General features: G+C 36.9%; 2 protein-coding genes across 2 annotated transcripts; one reads left to right on the top strand and one right to left on the bottom strand.

The window, feature by feature from the left end:
* Positions 1-3,021: 3,021 nt before the first annotated feature.
* LOC114563602 (uncharacterized) lies at positions 3,022-5,455 on the bottom strand. The gene is made up of 4 exons (XM_028590401.1): positions 5,139-5,455; positions 4,583-4,696; positions 4,116-4,323; positions 3,022-3,456 (listed from the first exon to the last, which is right to left on the bottom strand). The coding sequence occupies exons 1-4, from the start codon at positions 5,408-5,410 to the stop codon at positions 3,022-3,024; spliced, it is 1,029 nt and encodes a 342-aa protein (XP_028446202.1). The 5' UTR covers positions 5,411-5,455.
* Positions 5,435-9,784, top strand: LOC114563601 (neurofilament heavy polypeptide-like). Its single transcript, XM_028590400.1, has 6 exons — positions 5,435-5,844; positions 6,478-6,549; positions 7,267-7,326; positions 7,522-7,581; positions 7,758-7,973; positions 9,492-9,784. Exons 1-6 carry the CDS (start codon positions 5,511-5,513, stop codon positions 9,782-9,784), a joined length of 1,035 nt encoding a protein of 344 aa, XP_028446201.1. The 5' UTR covers positions 5,435-5,510.
* The last annotated feature ends 3,022 nt before the right edge of the window (positions 9,785-12,806 follow it).

Raw genomic sequence — 12,806 nt, 5'->3', positions numbered from 1 at the left:
GGGGCTAATGAAGTTTTTGTTGCTTTTTTTGGACGTCTTTGTTGCTTTCTTTAACGTTTTTGTCGCCTTGTCTGAGTATGTTTTGGACGATAATTTCCATTTTTGTCGCCTTTTTGATTTGTGTTTTAAAAAATTTTTTGTCGCTTCTTTCAACGTTTCTGTAAATTCTTTAGACAATTTTTTAGACAATTTTGTCACTATTTTCAAGGGTCTTTTTGGACAATTATTTCAACGTTTTTGTTTTTCGACCCCCAATGTTGAACCCAAAGTTACGCCCTTGACCAGATCTAACTTTTACATCGACTGTTATGTAAATTAGACTCAGACTGTCAGCTATCAGCTCATGGAGGCTGGTTCATGAGAATAAGATGTGCCCCAGTGCAGAATTGTCACACAGCGTTGGACGTTTTATCTTTTCATTTCGCCGCAGGCTCAGCGCGTCAAACAGGCCATCGGGAAAACTTCTGCTGCTCCAGGTGACCAACGCCTCTGGCGCTAATCCGCCTCAATACCTGCACACGTGTTGTTCTGCTTTGGGGTTTTGTATTCTCCTTTCCTTCCAAGTCATGCATTTTTTATTAAGCTTTGAAGCATTTAAAAAAAAACATTTCTTACAGTCCCCTAAAACACAGTTTTAAAGGCCTTTCGTAAGACGTGTTATAAATTATTAAGTTGCACCTGAACCTGCCAACTCACAGAGTTGTTGGTCATACCTGAGAGGCAGTATACTAAAGGACAAAGGTTGGGAGATTCAACCATTTCATTAAACTGTAGACCTGCAACCTGAGGGGTGTTGTTTTTCCTCGATTTCTTGCCTATAAAATCCACCTTTCTTCACCTCACCCTCTCTCTGTGAAGGCAGGCGCTGCATGTTTGCTTAATAAATGTGAAAATGCAGTGAGATGAGCAGATGCAAGCGGTCAACAGCAGAGGTTGGAGTTTTATCTGTGACATTAGCAGACATCTGGGCAGACTGTAATGACAGCAGCAGGCTGTAGGGTGGCAGAGAGGTCACTGCTCCGAAATAGAAATGTCACAGAGACCTTTGTGCTCAAAACAATGACATTTTTTCCAAGATCCCCAGTGTACTGTACAGACACCCATAATCCCCCAAGGACACATAAATTATACTGTGACTGACTGAGGCAAAAATCAGAAATGCATCACAATAAAATACATCACAATTCACAACTTGTAGTTTCCATTTACACCTGCACTCGCTCACTTTTTAGCCAATCTAGAGACACAACTGCAGACATGACATTATCGGTTTATTGGTCTAACCACCACTTTGGTCCAGACTGAAATATCGCAACAACTGTCGGATGGATTGCCTTGAAATTTTGTACAGACATGCATGGTCCCTGAATATGAATCCTACGGACTCTGGTGATCCCCTGACTTTTCATTATCAACAAGTTGAGGTTGACATTTGTGGTTTTGAGTCAAACCAAAAACTTTTGGATGGATTGCCATAAAATGTTGTACAAACATTAATGTTCCTTCTCGGGATAAATTGCAGGGGTTAAGTTGGGCCGGGGCTCTCGGGGCTCAGCCCTGGCACATAAGCCTGCTCGTTTGTCCGGATCTGCCTGCTTGCAGTCTAAATATCTCACATAACATTTTATGAAAGTGATGCTTTTGAAAATATGATATTTCTGACAATAAATGAAAGATTTTTGAAATGGCTTGTCTATTTTGTCTTGGTGGAGCTGAGATGAGAACACGGCAACAACCCGCGCAGCACTGCAGACAATTCACCACTGCGGGTCAACTACATAACGCCAAAGTGTCTACGTCGGTAGGATTAACAGATAAAATGCCTTCTCTAAAGCTAAAAACCCCGTTCGCAGCGGTGGAAGCCCGGTGCTCGGAAGCTCCAAACGGCCGCTACGAGTTCATGGGTAACACTTTATAATAATGGTACATGAATTATCATGAATTCATGCATGACTTCATGCATGAAAAAGCATGAATTCATTCATGTAGTACTTCATGAACTATCATTAATATACATGGATTTATAGTATTTCATGCATGACTTAATGCAGAAACAATAAGTTTATTAATGCATTAATTAAGGTATTTGAATCATCATGACTTCTGATTTATTAATGATGTTCATGTCTTCTTCATCAGGTAAATTTGTAGTTTAAGTGACAGAACTAAAAACTGTCCAGTCACAGAAGTGTACACATATTCTAATGAATTATAGTGTTGTAATCATGATTAACTAAACATTATTTCTTCATTACTTCATCATGTTTGTGGCCCCTGAAATAAAGTGCTGACCTGAACCAGTCACAGCAGTATACATATATTCTAATGAACTATCAAGACTACAGTAACTAAACATTACTTCTTCATTACTTCATCATGTTTGTGGCCCCTGAAATAAAGTGCTGACCTGGTACATCTTTAACACTGATAAATAAAATATGATTAATGGTGGCTTATGCAGCAATTGTCTTTGTGACCCCTCAAATAAAGTCATCCCTGTTTATTTAGGCATCACATTTTTGTTTTATGAATTACAAAAATTAAACTATAATTTTGGACTTTTAATTGTGAATTATTTAGTTGGAAGAATTTTACGTATAATACAGTATTATCTTAAAGCTCAAAAACCATTTAAGACAACTCATTCATGATATTAACAAACTTTAATTCATACTCTAAAGCCAACAAGATTTAAGTTTCACATACCATGTCACATAAAAAAACAATAACATTTGTCACATTTGGAAACCCCAATAATTTTATATTGTTAAATCAGTTGTTATTTCAACTGAACCACAAAAAACAGAAAGCACTAAAATAGGTAAATACGCTCAATCACTAAACAATTTGACTTCTCTACCTCCTGAGACAAAATTTCCTTTAAAGTGTATAGTAACTCCTAAGGTCTATGACTCATATGTAATAATTGATGAGAGGCACACACAGTGCACCATCTTGACACAACCATGTTCTTTATATCTGAAGCCAGTCAGCTCTCAGGGAAACGTGACCGAATGTCCTTCAGTAAACGACCAAGAGGTCCTTTCCTATGCCTGTTTCAAGCCAGTAAGTCCATTCTATAACTGCAAGATGTTCTTTCAAAAGTTTCTCAGTTCTGTTTCCCCTAAGCCGCCAAATTATTGATTTGTATGTTAACCATGCCCTCTCTAGCTGCTGAGTGTGAGCTCCAGTAACAGGATCAACAAACCACCTTGAATGATTCACGGTGAAGTGTGTGTAACCCAAATTGGTGAGAGCGCCCCTATATGCCCTCCACTCATCACTAATGATTACTGTCCCAGGGCGTACATGCTTCACCACCAATGGAAGTAAATGGTTGCGGGACCTCCTCTTCACCAGCTTCAGTAAAGGTCTTCGATGTTTTCCTTTTACTCCAAGCATTCCAAAAACCCAGTTCTTGCGCCTCCAACTGTTGGATATTCTCCCACGACCATACTGTAAATACAACAAGTAAACTCTTTAACACTTCACCATTGGTACCATTCTGTATTAGTGATACAGCTTGATGCCATGACTTTACTATTTTTATTTACCACTTTAGGGTATCTTACAGATGAAAAATGTACAATGGGTATTGGCCAGGAGCAAGGGAATATTTTAAATAAATTTAAATATGGCTTTAATTAATTATGGAGTAATTATGTACCGTAAACGGTGTTCAGTAAATCAATCAAAACAAGCAACATTGAAAAAGAAAATTCTTTGTGCTGCTCGTTATTATTCTCTATGTGAATGTTGAGCAATTTTACACATCCCTGATTCAAACTATGACTTTGCTTTTCACAATCACTACAAACTAAATGGTAGTTTGAACCAAGAAGTAGAACTATAAATTGCAGTTAGTTAGGGTTTGGGTTAAATGCTTCTGGTCCAAGCAGGCACCGAATCTGGTACTGGGGCTGACCACTTATACGCCAGTTTTCAGTTTTGGACTCATTGTTGAAATTACAATCTCTCTCATAAATGGTTCTTATCTTACTTGTGCCATGACATCACAATGCTAAGAAGTTTGCGGACTGACACACCTGCTGTATACAATCTGCATCACAGGTAAACCAGATAGTTTAGACTTCATTTAGCCGCAAACTGCCTACCTTTCGTTTATGGCGAAAGTTGCTCTCGTCTATGACAACAAACTCCCTTTCATCACCTAGGCATTTTCCAGTTTTTGTTTCATGTCGCTTCATTGCATGTCTACAGACTCTTCTTGCACAGGCTGCCATCTTTGAGAGTGTTGTTGAGCTTTTTGCTATGCCATCTGTCTTCATGTCAACCTGCCTCAGTCGCAAGCCTTGTGAAAACCTGATAAGGAAGAAAACGTACCTGTTTATTAAATGTTTCCGGACATCACAACATAGTCATTTTACAGGCTGGGAAAAAATTGTGTTTTGTTATGTCCCTCATTAATTAAATATAGCTACAGAATGCAGTATTGCGGTATACCGCCTTGCTATAACATCTTAGAACAATAAAGCTATGTAAATACAGTCATTATAAAGATTATAAACTATTGGATTGCAGTGAAATTATTGGTAAAATGCAGTAAACTCATTTGGATTACCTGTAGAAAAATTTCATCCATGAAATTAAACTGCATTTTGAATTCTCAAAGACAGATCCAGTTCTTATTGTCTTGGTTATTTTTCTTCCCCTGTGGCTCTTGTGTCGGCATACCCTGAATAAAAAAATTTAAATTAACGTAAGTAAACCTTCCATGATACAGTAAATACTATATACAATAAATATGTAATTAACAACATTTTAATAAACACAATTTAATAAACAAAACCAATAGCCATTTAACAAATATTGTGTAAAGCATTGTTTTTATAGTATGTTGTCCTGAATTAGGACAAAACCATTTAACCATGGAACATTTCAGTAAATTTAGTCAACCCCTAACATTTTAATACAACAACACCACAACACTATAAATACATTATAAAAAACATGACAAACAATGATACATATTGGTAAATGGTTGAAACTGCACAGCATTTGTAAAAATAAAAAAGAGAGAGAGTATAAAGTCATGAAGAAAATAATACAACAGTGCAAAGAAAGGGATAGCCTACAAACAGGAAGTGAAGTGAATTTAGTAAGGTTATGCCACATACCATCTATAGACATCTGTTGAGTTGTGTTTCTTCTTCAGCTTCATTGCATTTTGACATAACTTGCACCTTATTTTCTTTTTCAAAAGCTTTTTGTTTTGTAGCCATCTAATCAGCTTGACTGTCTTCCTTTTAGTTGGCTTTCCTTCAGTGAAACACAATATTTTACTTTCCAGACTCATGTCCGTACCATGGATTGTAAAATTGGTCCGTGAGGTTTGCTGGCCTATTTTTTTTTTTTCAGCGACGTTAATTGCCCGCGTAAACCTAACCATTCAGAGACGGAGTAGGGTGACCTTTCGGGAGCGGTCTTGTGTTCCCTGTCGAATAGTGTTTTGCCTCCTGTTAAAATGCATAGCGCCCCTATCTGTAGAGATGCTCCCTAACAAAAACATCATAAACGTTCTTAATGATATCAAACTATTTGGAGCGCCGTGTTCTCTGACAGTGGTATCATCTTGGGACAACACATTGGAAATCCAGGTACCTCCAGAGCTCCACTTGGGATTTTGCCTCGGAACGAGAAAAACTTCCACAGTTCTGCAGTTAGCACCAGATAACGTTACCGAGGACAGTGGAGAGGAGGCGGAGGAGGAAGAGGGAAAAGAGCGTGGAAGATCTGAAAACAACCTAAGCATGGAATCCTTAGCTCTCCAAAGAGGCAAGAGAAAGTGTCAGAAACCTCAGTATGACACGGACAAAATTATTGGTATGTAATGTAACATAAGAAAACACTGATCTTGCTAATTTGTTGACGGAAAAGTATGTTATAAAATTCAGAACGTTACAAAATTATAGTGACGTTTGCTAACTAGCTAGCTAGCAAGAACAAGCTAACGTTAGCCAGGTCAACTGCGTGCTAGTTTTCTGTATTGGTTATTCCAACTTACTGGTAAAGGTCAACGTTAGCTATAAAAGCCTATTATTATTTATTCTCTTTTATAATGGATAACGGTATCACTGTACACCAGCTTTGTAAGTATTTAGGTTTAGTATATATCATTGTTTTGTAAGTTACACTGTTAACGTTACACACCACTAGCTAATGTGAAAAATGGTTAGCATACTGTTGTGGAATAACTTTAACGTTACTTCTAAAAAATGTGCACTTAAAGGTGCTTATATATAACTTACATTAGGCTACATTGACTTAGCTGAAGTATCAGGTTAAAATGTGTATCTTCATGTCTCTGCACAGTGAAATGATAACGTTACTCCCACAACCCCCTCCTAATAAACAATAAGCAGTAATAAGTGATTTGACATTGAGAGTGACACTAAAAAATGATGCTTAATAATAAGTTATTCTCTTCTGTTTTGTCTTGTGTAATCTTCCACCCAGACCTGTCTGTGCAACAGCCTCCACAAGATAAGGCACAGAAAAAAACTGCAAATGCCAAGATGCATGAAAAAGGTATTCTACATCGTTTTGTCTGTATTGTTGTAATAATGTAGTATTGTTGTTATAAAGATTGTTTATTGTTCTCTTAAAACACTGGAACTGAATAGTGAAACTAAAGTTTGTTGTTCGTGATGGAGATAAAAAAGATGCTGTCAAAATAACACCCAAACTTTGCTGCCAAAAGAGATCCTCCCTGGAGATTTTCAAAACACAGGTGGTTACTAGTATCTACATGTACTGTTGGTAACATATACCCTTTTTACAATCCTGACATACTTATCAATATTTTAGTGCTGCATTAAGTCACACAAAGAAAAATCAGCAAAAGAAATACTGCTAAAAAGGGGGTGTCTGCTTTATTACATTGTATACAGTGCTGTATATAAGCTATTGTAAGGTTAATTTTACTAAGCCCTCACTGAAATTGTTCAATTATAATGTTGACTTTTTTCAACATTGTATGTTGTATTTTATGTGTTTTTTATAAAGCTTACTACAAATACTACATTTCTAAAACTTACTAATAGTTGTTATGAATCCAAAATGAATCCCCAACATACAAAATTATCTGAAGAAGTTCTTATCTCCTGATAGAAAATTAGCCCTTGACCTGGCTGCTACTTAGACATAAACATACATTACTGGCCAAAAAAGAACATTGACATAATTTGGAGCGAAGGTATTATCTCTCTAAATTTGTTATTTATATCTTTTATTCAAAATGTACAGTGCTTCCACCTCCGCATGACCATCCAGGAACCTCTGCAAAAGAAAAGGCAAGAGAAAACGGTATGTGGCATTTGTTTCATAGACAGTTACATTCAGTGAAACATTAAAAATGGAATTTATATTTTCAGTTTTATAATTTTAGTTTTATGCAGCTTTAATTATCTGCCATTTTGCTATTGGCTAAGGAGAGAGAGAGAGATTGTCAAACATTTTAAATGTAATAGTATTTCATTATGAGGCCTCCATCTGTTCCAGAATACTCTTCTTCACAGACACTTCTGCAGGAGGCTAGGCAAACCATTGAAAGGCAAAAAGGTGAGAATGCCACCTTAAAAGAATGGATTGACATGCTTACTGAGGAGAGAAATTTCCTCCGGGAGAGACTTAAAGAAGGTAAAGATGATTTGAGGAGATTACAAGCTCAAAAATGTACATGTATGTTGATTGTGATGAAACATCTGCTGTTAAATCACTTTATTTGTTTTGCACAGCTCTTATGCTCAAAAATGACAGGAGAGCTGAGACAGCAATTAAGATCTCACCTGTAAAGAAACAATCTGGACGGAAGAAAGATGACTCAGATGAAACTGACCTTTCCTCATCTAATGAGTCCTCTGATTCTGAAGCCGACACAGCATCATCTGAGGACAAGAAGCCCAAAAAGTCCGAGTCCAAGCGCAAAACAAAAAAGCTGAAAAAAATGCGAGGTATGTACTGAGTGACATATTTCTCAGTCTGTTTATGGACTGCAAGTTTAAAATGAGGTTGTCTGAGCACGTTGACCAATGCAGACAAAACAAAAAGAACCACTCTGTTAGCACAAACATGTTATACCTTCACTAAACAAATTCCTCCCTAGTAGTATCACAAAAGTCCCACAACTGCAGAGGGCACTAATTTTTAAGAGAGATGCAGCAGGTGAAAGCTATTTCCATTGAAGCTGACAGATGCCTTGCTCATCAAGTTGTTGTGTTATGCAGTGTGTTGAATCCTTACAAATGCATAACATCTGCAAAACAATTAGCCAATTTAATTTTGATGACTGGTTTGTCGTAAACCCCAACATAGTGAAGTTGCCATTAAAATTGACAGAAGTGTTGCTTATAACTGGACAGTTATCTGTAACAAAGCGGTTGTCACAAGTTTATTAACCAGTGGAAAAATATCCTCATCATGTCATCCCTATTTCATAGAGTCATAGACATACTGTATGTGTCCTTTTTTGCTCACACATTCCTCACCTGTGTATTTACTTGATTCCTCCTAATGTCTAAATGCACACATGGCATTACCATATTCTTTTATGATACTTAATTTATTAATTTAGAAAGAACAGCTTCTACAGTTGATATGTTTTACATGTTTTATCTTCTGGCACATATCACTCTGATTAAGTAATTATGATGGCACTAGTCATTTTTTTATACCTATTTGTTCCTCATTTGCTCGGGCTTGTCCCTAAAAGTCAGGTATTAAGATCAGTCGATGGAACCCAAATTTTAATCTCAGTTTCTGAGTCAAGCCGTAATACTAACCACTAGCATTAATTATTGCTTGACTGCTGTCCAGATGTGCGCAGTAAGTTAACAGTTACATTCTTTACTGACCGAGAGACACCCAAAAGAATACAGGTGCAGTCCTTACTAACTTTTTAAATGATACATTGGTACAAAGTGGCATTTCTCATTCTAATAAACATCTTTGGTAAGCGTGCGAACAAGCCATTGCAATGCACTTTTATCAGATAACATTCAAGAGTTTAATTTTGTAGTAATTCATGAAATTAAAGGTGATGAAGCTGATAAAATAAAAAAAAATGAGAAGCCAGCTAGCAGCATTGATTTTTATCCTTGAATTTATGTGGGATATTTGGTTGCAGGGGGGTTGTAGTGACATTTAATGTTTTAAGGGGGTAATTGTCTCAAGGTCAGTGTTCACGGTATTGGCCTGAAGTGCTGATTTGACTCAACTAGAAAAATCAGATTTGGGTACATTGCTAGTGTTTTCTTGAGTAAGAGTTGGGTTGAAACGTTACTAATGCAACTTAAGAGAGCTCTGATTCCAGTTTGCATTTTACCTTATTATTGTTACTATTGCTGCACAATTTGTAATCAAGTGTGCTAGGTTTGACTGCTGTGTTAAGAGCTAGTGGTCTGATGATAAAGCAAATAGGGTGGGTTTTAAGTTTCATTTGATCATGCTACTTGTGTTTTTTTGTCTTGCAGTGAAAACCCCTGATCACTCCATCCAGCGTTACAACATGGTGCTGGAGATGGTGAGGAATGATGGCATCAGCAAAGCGGTAGCCTATGCAAGGCTTGGAGTAGATCGGAATACCATTGTATATCAGGCACCAATTGCTGAACTTGCAGCTACCAACCACGAGCTGTACAAGACATTGAGGTCTACTTTTAAAAGAAAGGACAGCCTCAAAAGGTTTGCTGAAACATGTAAGGGCTTTTGTGAGCAGGAGCCTACAGCTTCAGCTGGATCCTTGCTGGACATTTACAAGAAATAAAAGGGTCAACTTGTTGATTGTCATATTATTGGACATCATAGGCCTACAACCTAATTTTGAATACTTGAAAATTGTGTATCTTTGTTGTTTTTTGTAGGATTTAAGTTGCATCTTGAAGCTGTTTTTGAATGTTTACTATTTGTAAACATTTGCACTTTGCACTTACAGATCATGTATCTGTTTTTTTATTTTTTTGTCAAGACTTTTCAGGTCTACAGACACTAAGAAGTTAGTAACAAGTCAAATTCATAAATATTCTACTTGGGTGAGCATTGTTCTAAGGCATTACTGTTTAAGTGCCTTATTTTGTGAATAAAGCAACTATAAAAGTGTATCTGCAGTATACTGTATTTTGTGTAAATCTAGTGACCTTAGTATAATTTTGCAAACCCACTCCTTTAATTCTTAATACATTTCAATTTTATAGCACCATTGATCATATCGGATTTATCAATGTTAAAGATGTACCAGGTCAGCACTTTATTTCAGGGGCCACAAACATGATGAAGTAATGAAGAAGTAATGTTTAGTTAGTCTTGATAGTTCATTAGAATATATGTATACTGCTGCGACTGGTTCAGGTCAGCACTTTATTTCAGGGGCCACAAACATGATGAAGTAATGAAGAAATAATGTTTAGTTAATCATGATTACAACACTATAATTCATTAGAATATGTGTACACTTCTGTGACTGGACAGTTTTTAGTTCTGTCACTTAAACTACAAATTTACCTGATGAAGAAGACATGAACATCATTAATAAATCAGAAGTCATGATGATTCAAATACCTTAATTAATGCATTAATAAACTTATTGCTTCTGCATTAAGTCATGCATGAAATACTATAAATCCATGTATATTAATGATAGTTCATGAAGTACTATATGAATGAATTCATGCTTTTTCATGCATGAAGTCATGCATGAATTCATGATAATTCATGTACCATTATTATAAAGTGTTACCAGTGTGTGTGTGTGTGTGTGTGTGTGTGTGTGTGTGTGTGTATGTGTTGTAGTAAAGAGAGAGATTGGGAGAAGGAAGTTTGTGTGAGGTGGACCTGGTCACCACAGACCCAAATCTTCTCAGCTGTTGCTACTGTCATGCTGCACTGTCTCTTCATGTGGCACATTATGTTTGGCACATTGTATGGGTCACTTTTTATATCATAACAAGGTAATACAATGTGTAATCAAGTGATGACTGATTAACAGTAATGTAAATGCTAAATGCCCTAATACCTGTTGATACTACAACAATGCAGAGTATAGGCTCTTAACCTTGCAGTTTTGCACTGATCATGTAAGACTCCATTTCTTTGCACAAAACTCTTTTTTTCCCGGGGGGACATACCACCGGACCCCCCTAGGGAGAGCCCCCCACCCCTCCCCCCTCCACATTTTACCCCTGATGAATTGTAATAACTTTTGGTGATCCTCTGACTTTTCATCTAGTGAAATCATTTGGTCAGACTGGCCTGCCTGCATTCCAGACTTGTCTCCCATTGAAAATGTGCGGAAGCGCAAAATACAACAACGCAGAGCCCGGACTGTTGAGCGACTGAAGTCCTACATCAAGCAAAAACGGGAAAGAGTTCCACCTACAAAGCTTCAACAATTAGCATCATCAGTTCCCAAATGCTTATTGAGTGTTGTTAAAAGGAAAGTTGATTTAAACAGAGGTAAATATGCCCCGTCCCAGTTTTTTTGGAACGTGTTGCAGGCATCAAATTCAAAATTATTGTTTTATTGAAAATATTCACTCAAGTTTATCAGTTTAAACATTAAATATCTTGTTTGTGTAGTGTATGCAGTTGAAAATAGGTTGAAAAGGATTTGCAAATCATTGTATTCTGTTTTTATTTAAGTTTTACACAACATCCCCCCTTCACTGGAGTTGGGGTTTGTAGGTTAAATGATGAATTGTCGGTTACATTTATCTATGTTGCTATTTTTACTGTTCTGGAATTCCTTAGGATAAGATTTAAGATTAATCCAACTGAACTTGGGGCAGAATTTGAGATTTGATGACGCACTGTTTTCTGTATTAATTCATGTTTCTAGAGATGCACCCAATATTATTCATAAGCCATTAAATTTGAATAACCTTGTAACTAAGTTGGGTATTATTAATGTATCATTACATTTAAATTACACAATCTTTCTAAATGTATGAATAAGTTAGTTTTGTGACTTTAGAAAATTCTTTATAACATATTGTCACCAGTTTTCCTTTCAGTTGGAGTGATGATTATACATTACTGAACCGTAACACAGTTGATGACCTCTTGAAAATCTTTTAAATCACAATAAATTACTTTTTTTTTCCAACACACCAAAATAAGAATGAGATTGATGCCAACTCCAACATTATTCCTCCATCATAAGTGCACAAGCTGTGACATGAGAGGAAGAAAGAGAAGGCCGAATGGGCAATTAGTGAATCCCCAGCTGAATGCTCATGTCCTTATGTGATCATTCTGGATCATTTTCTTTCATTTCCACTGCTGATCATGGACGTATTCCAGCTGCTGGGAGTAAACACACTGATGTACTGTTCTCCATCGGCCAAAAGCTGCGCTCCTAATGTGATTAGCATGCTTTAGTCTACAAGCCCCGCTGTGGAAGTCTAGATAACCAATTACAGAAGGGAAGGCAGCCCAAACGGAAATATCCCCACAAACTGAAGTATAAAAAAAAAAAAAAAAAAGAGAAATAAACAAAACCTGATTTAGCATTGCTGTTGGTTTTACACTGATGAAGATACAAGCAATGGTTTATTTCCTCTCCTCAGTGGAGACACCGCTCACTTTCCCCAAAATGCCTCTCTGTTCGTCCTGTGAAGAGACACATGCGGTTAAATCAGAAAGATTGACAAGTGCTGAAACTATACTGTACTCAGCAAAAAAAAAGTACATGAGGAGGAGATGCACTGCAGTACTTAATGCAGCTGGTGGCCACACCAGATACTGAGGGCTACTTTTGATTTTGACCCCCCCTTTGATCAGTGACACATTAT

The sequence above is a fragment of the Perca flavescens genome, chromosome 11 (genome assembly GCF_004354835.1).
Source record: "Perca flavescens isolate YP-PL-M2 chromosome 11, PFLA_1.0, whole genome shotgun sequence".
Lineage (NCBI taxonomy): Eukaryota > Metazoa > Chordata > Actinopteri > Perciformes > Percidae > Perca > Perca flavescens.
Note: the sequence above shows the minus strand (reverse complement) of the source record. Positions and strands in the feature narration are given on the sequence as shown.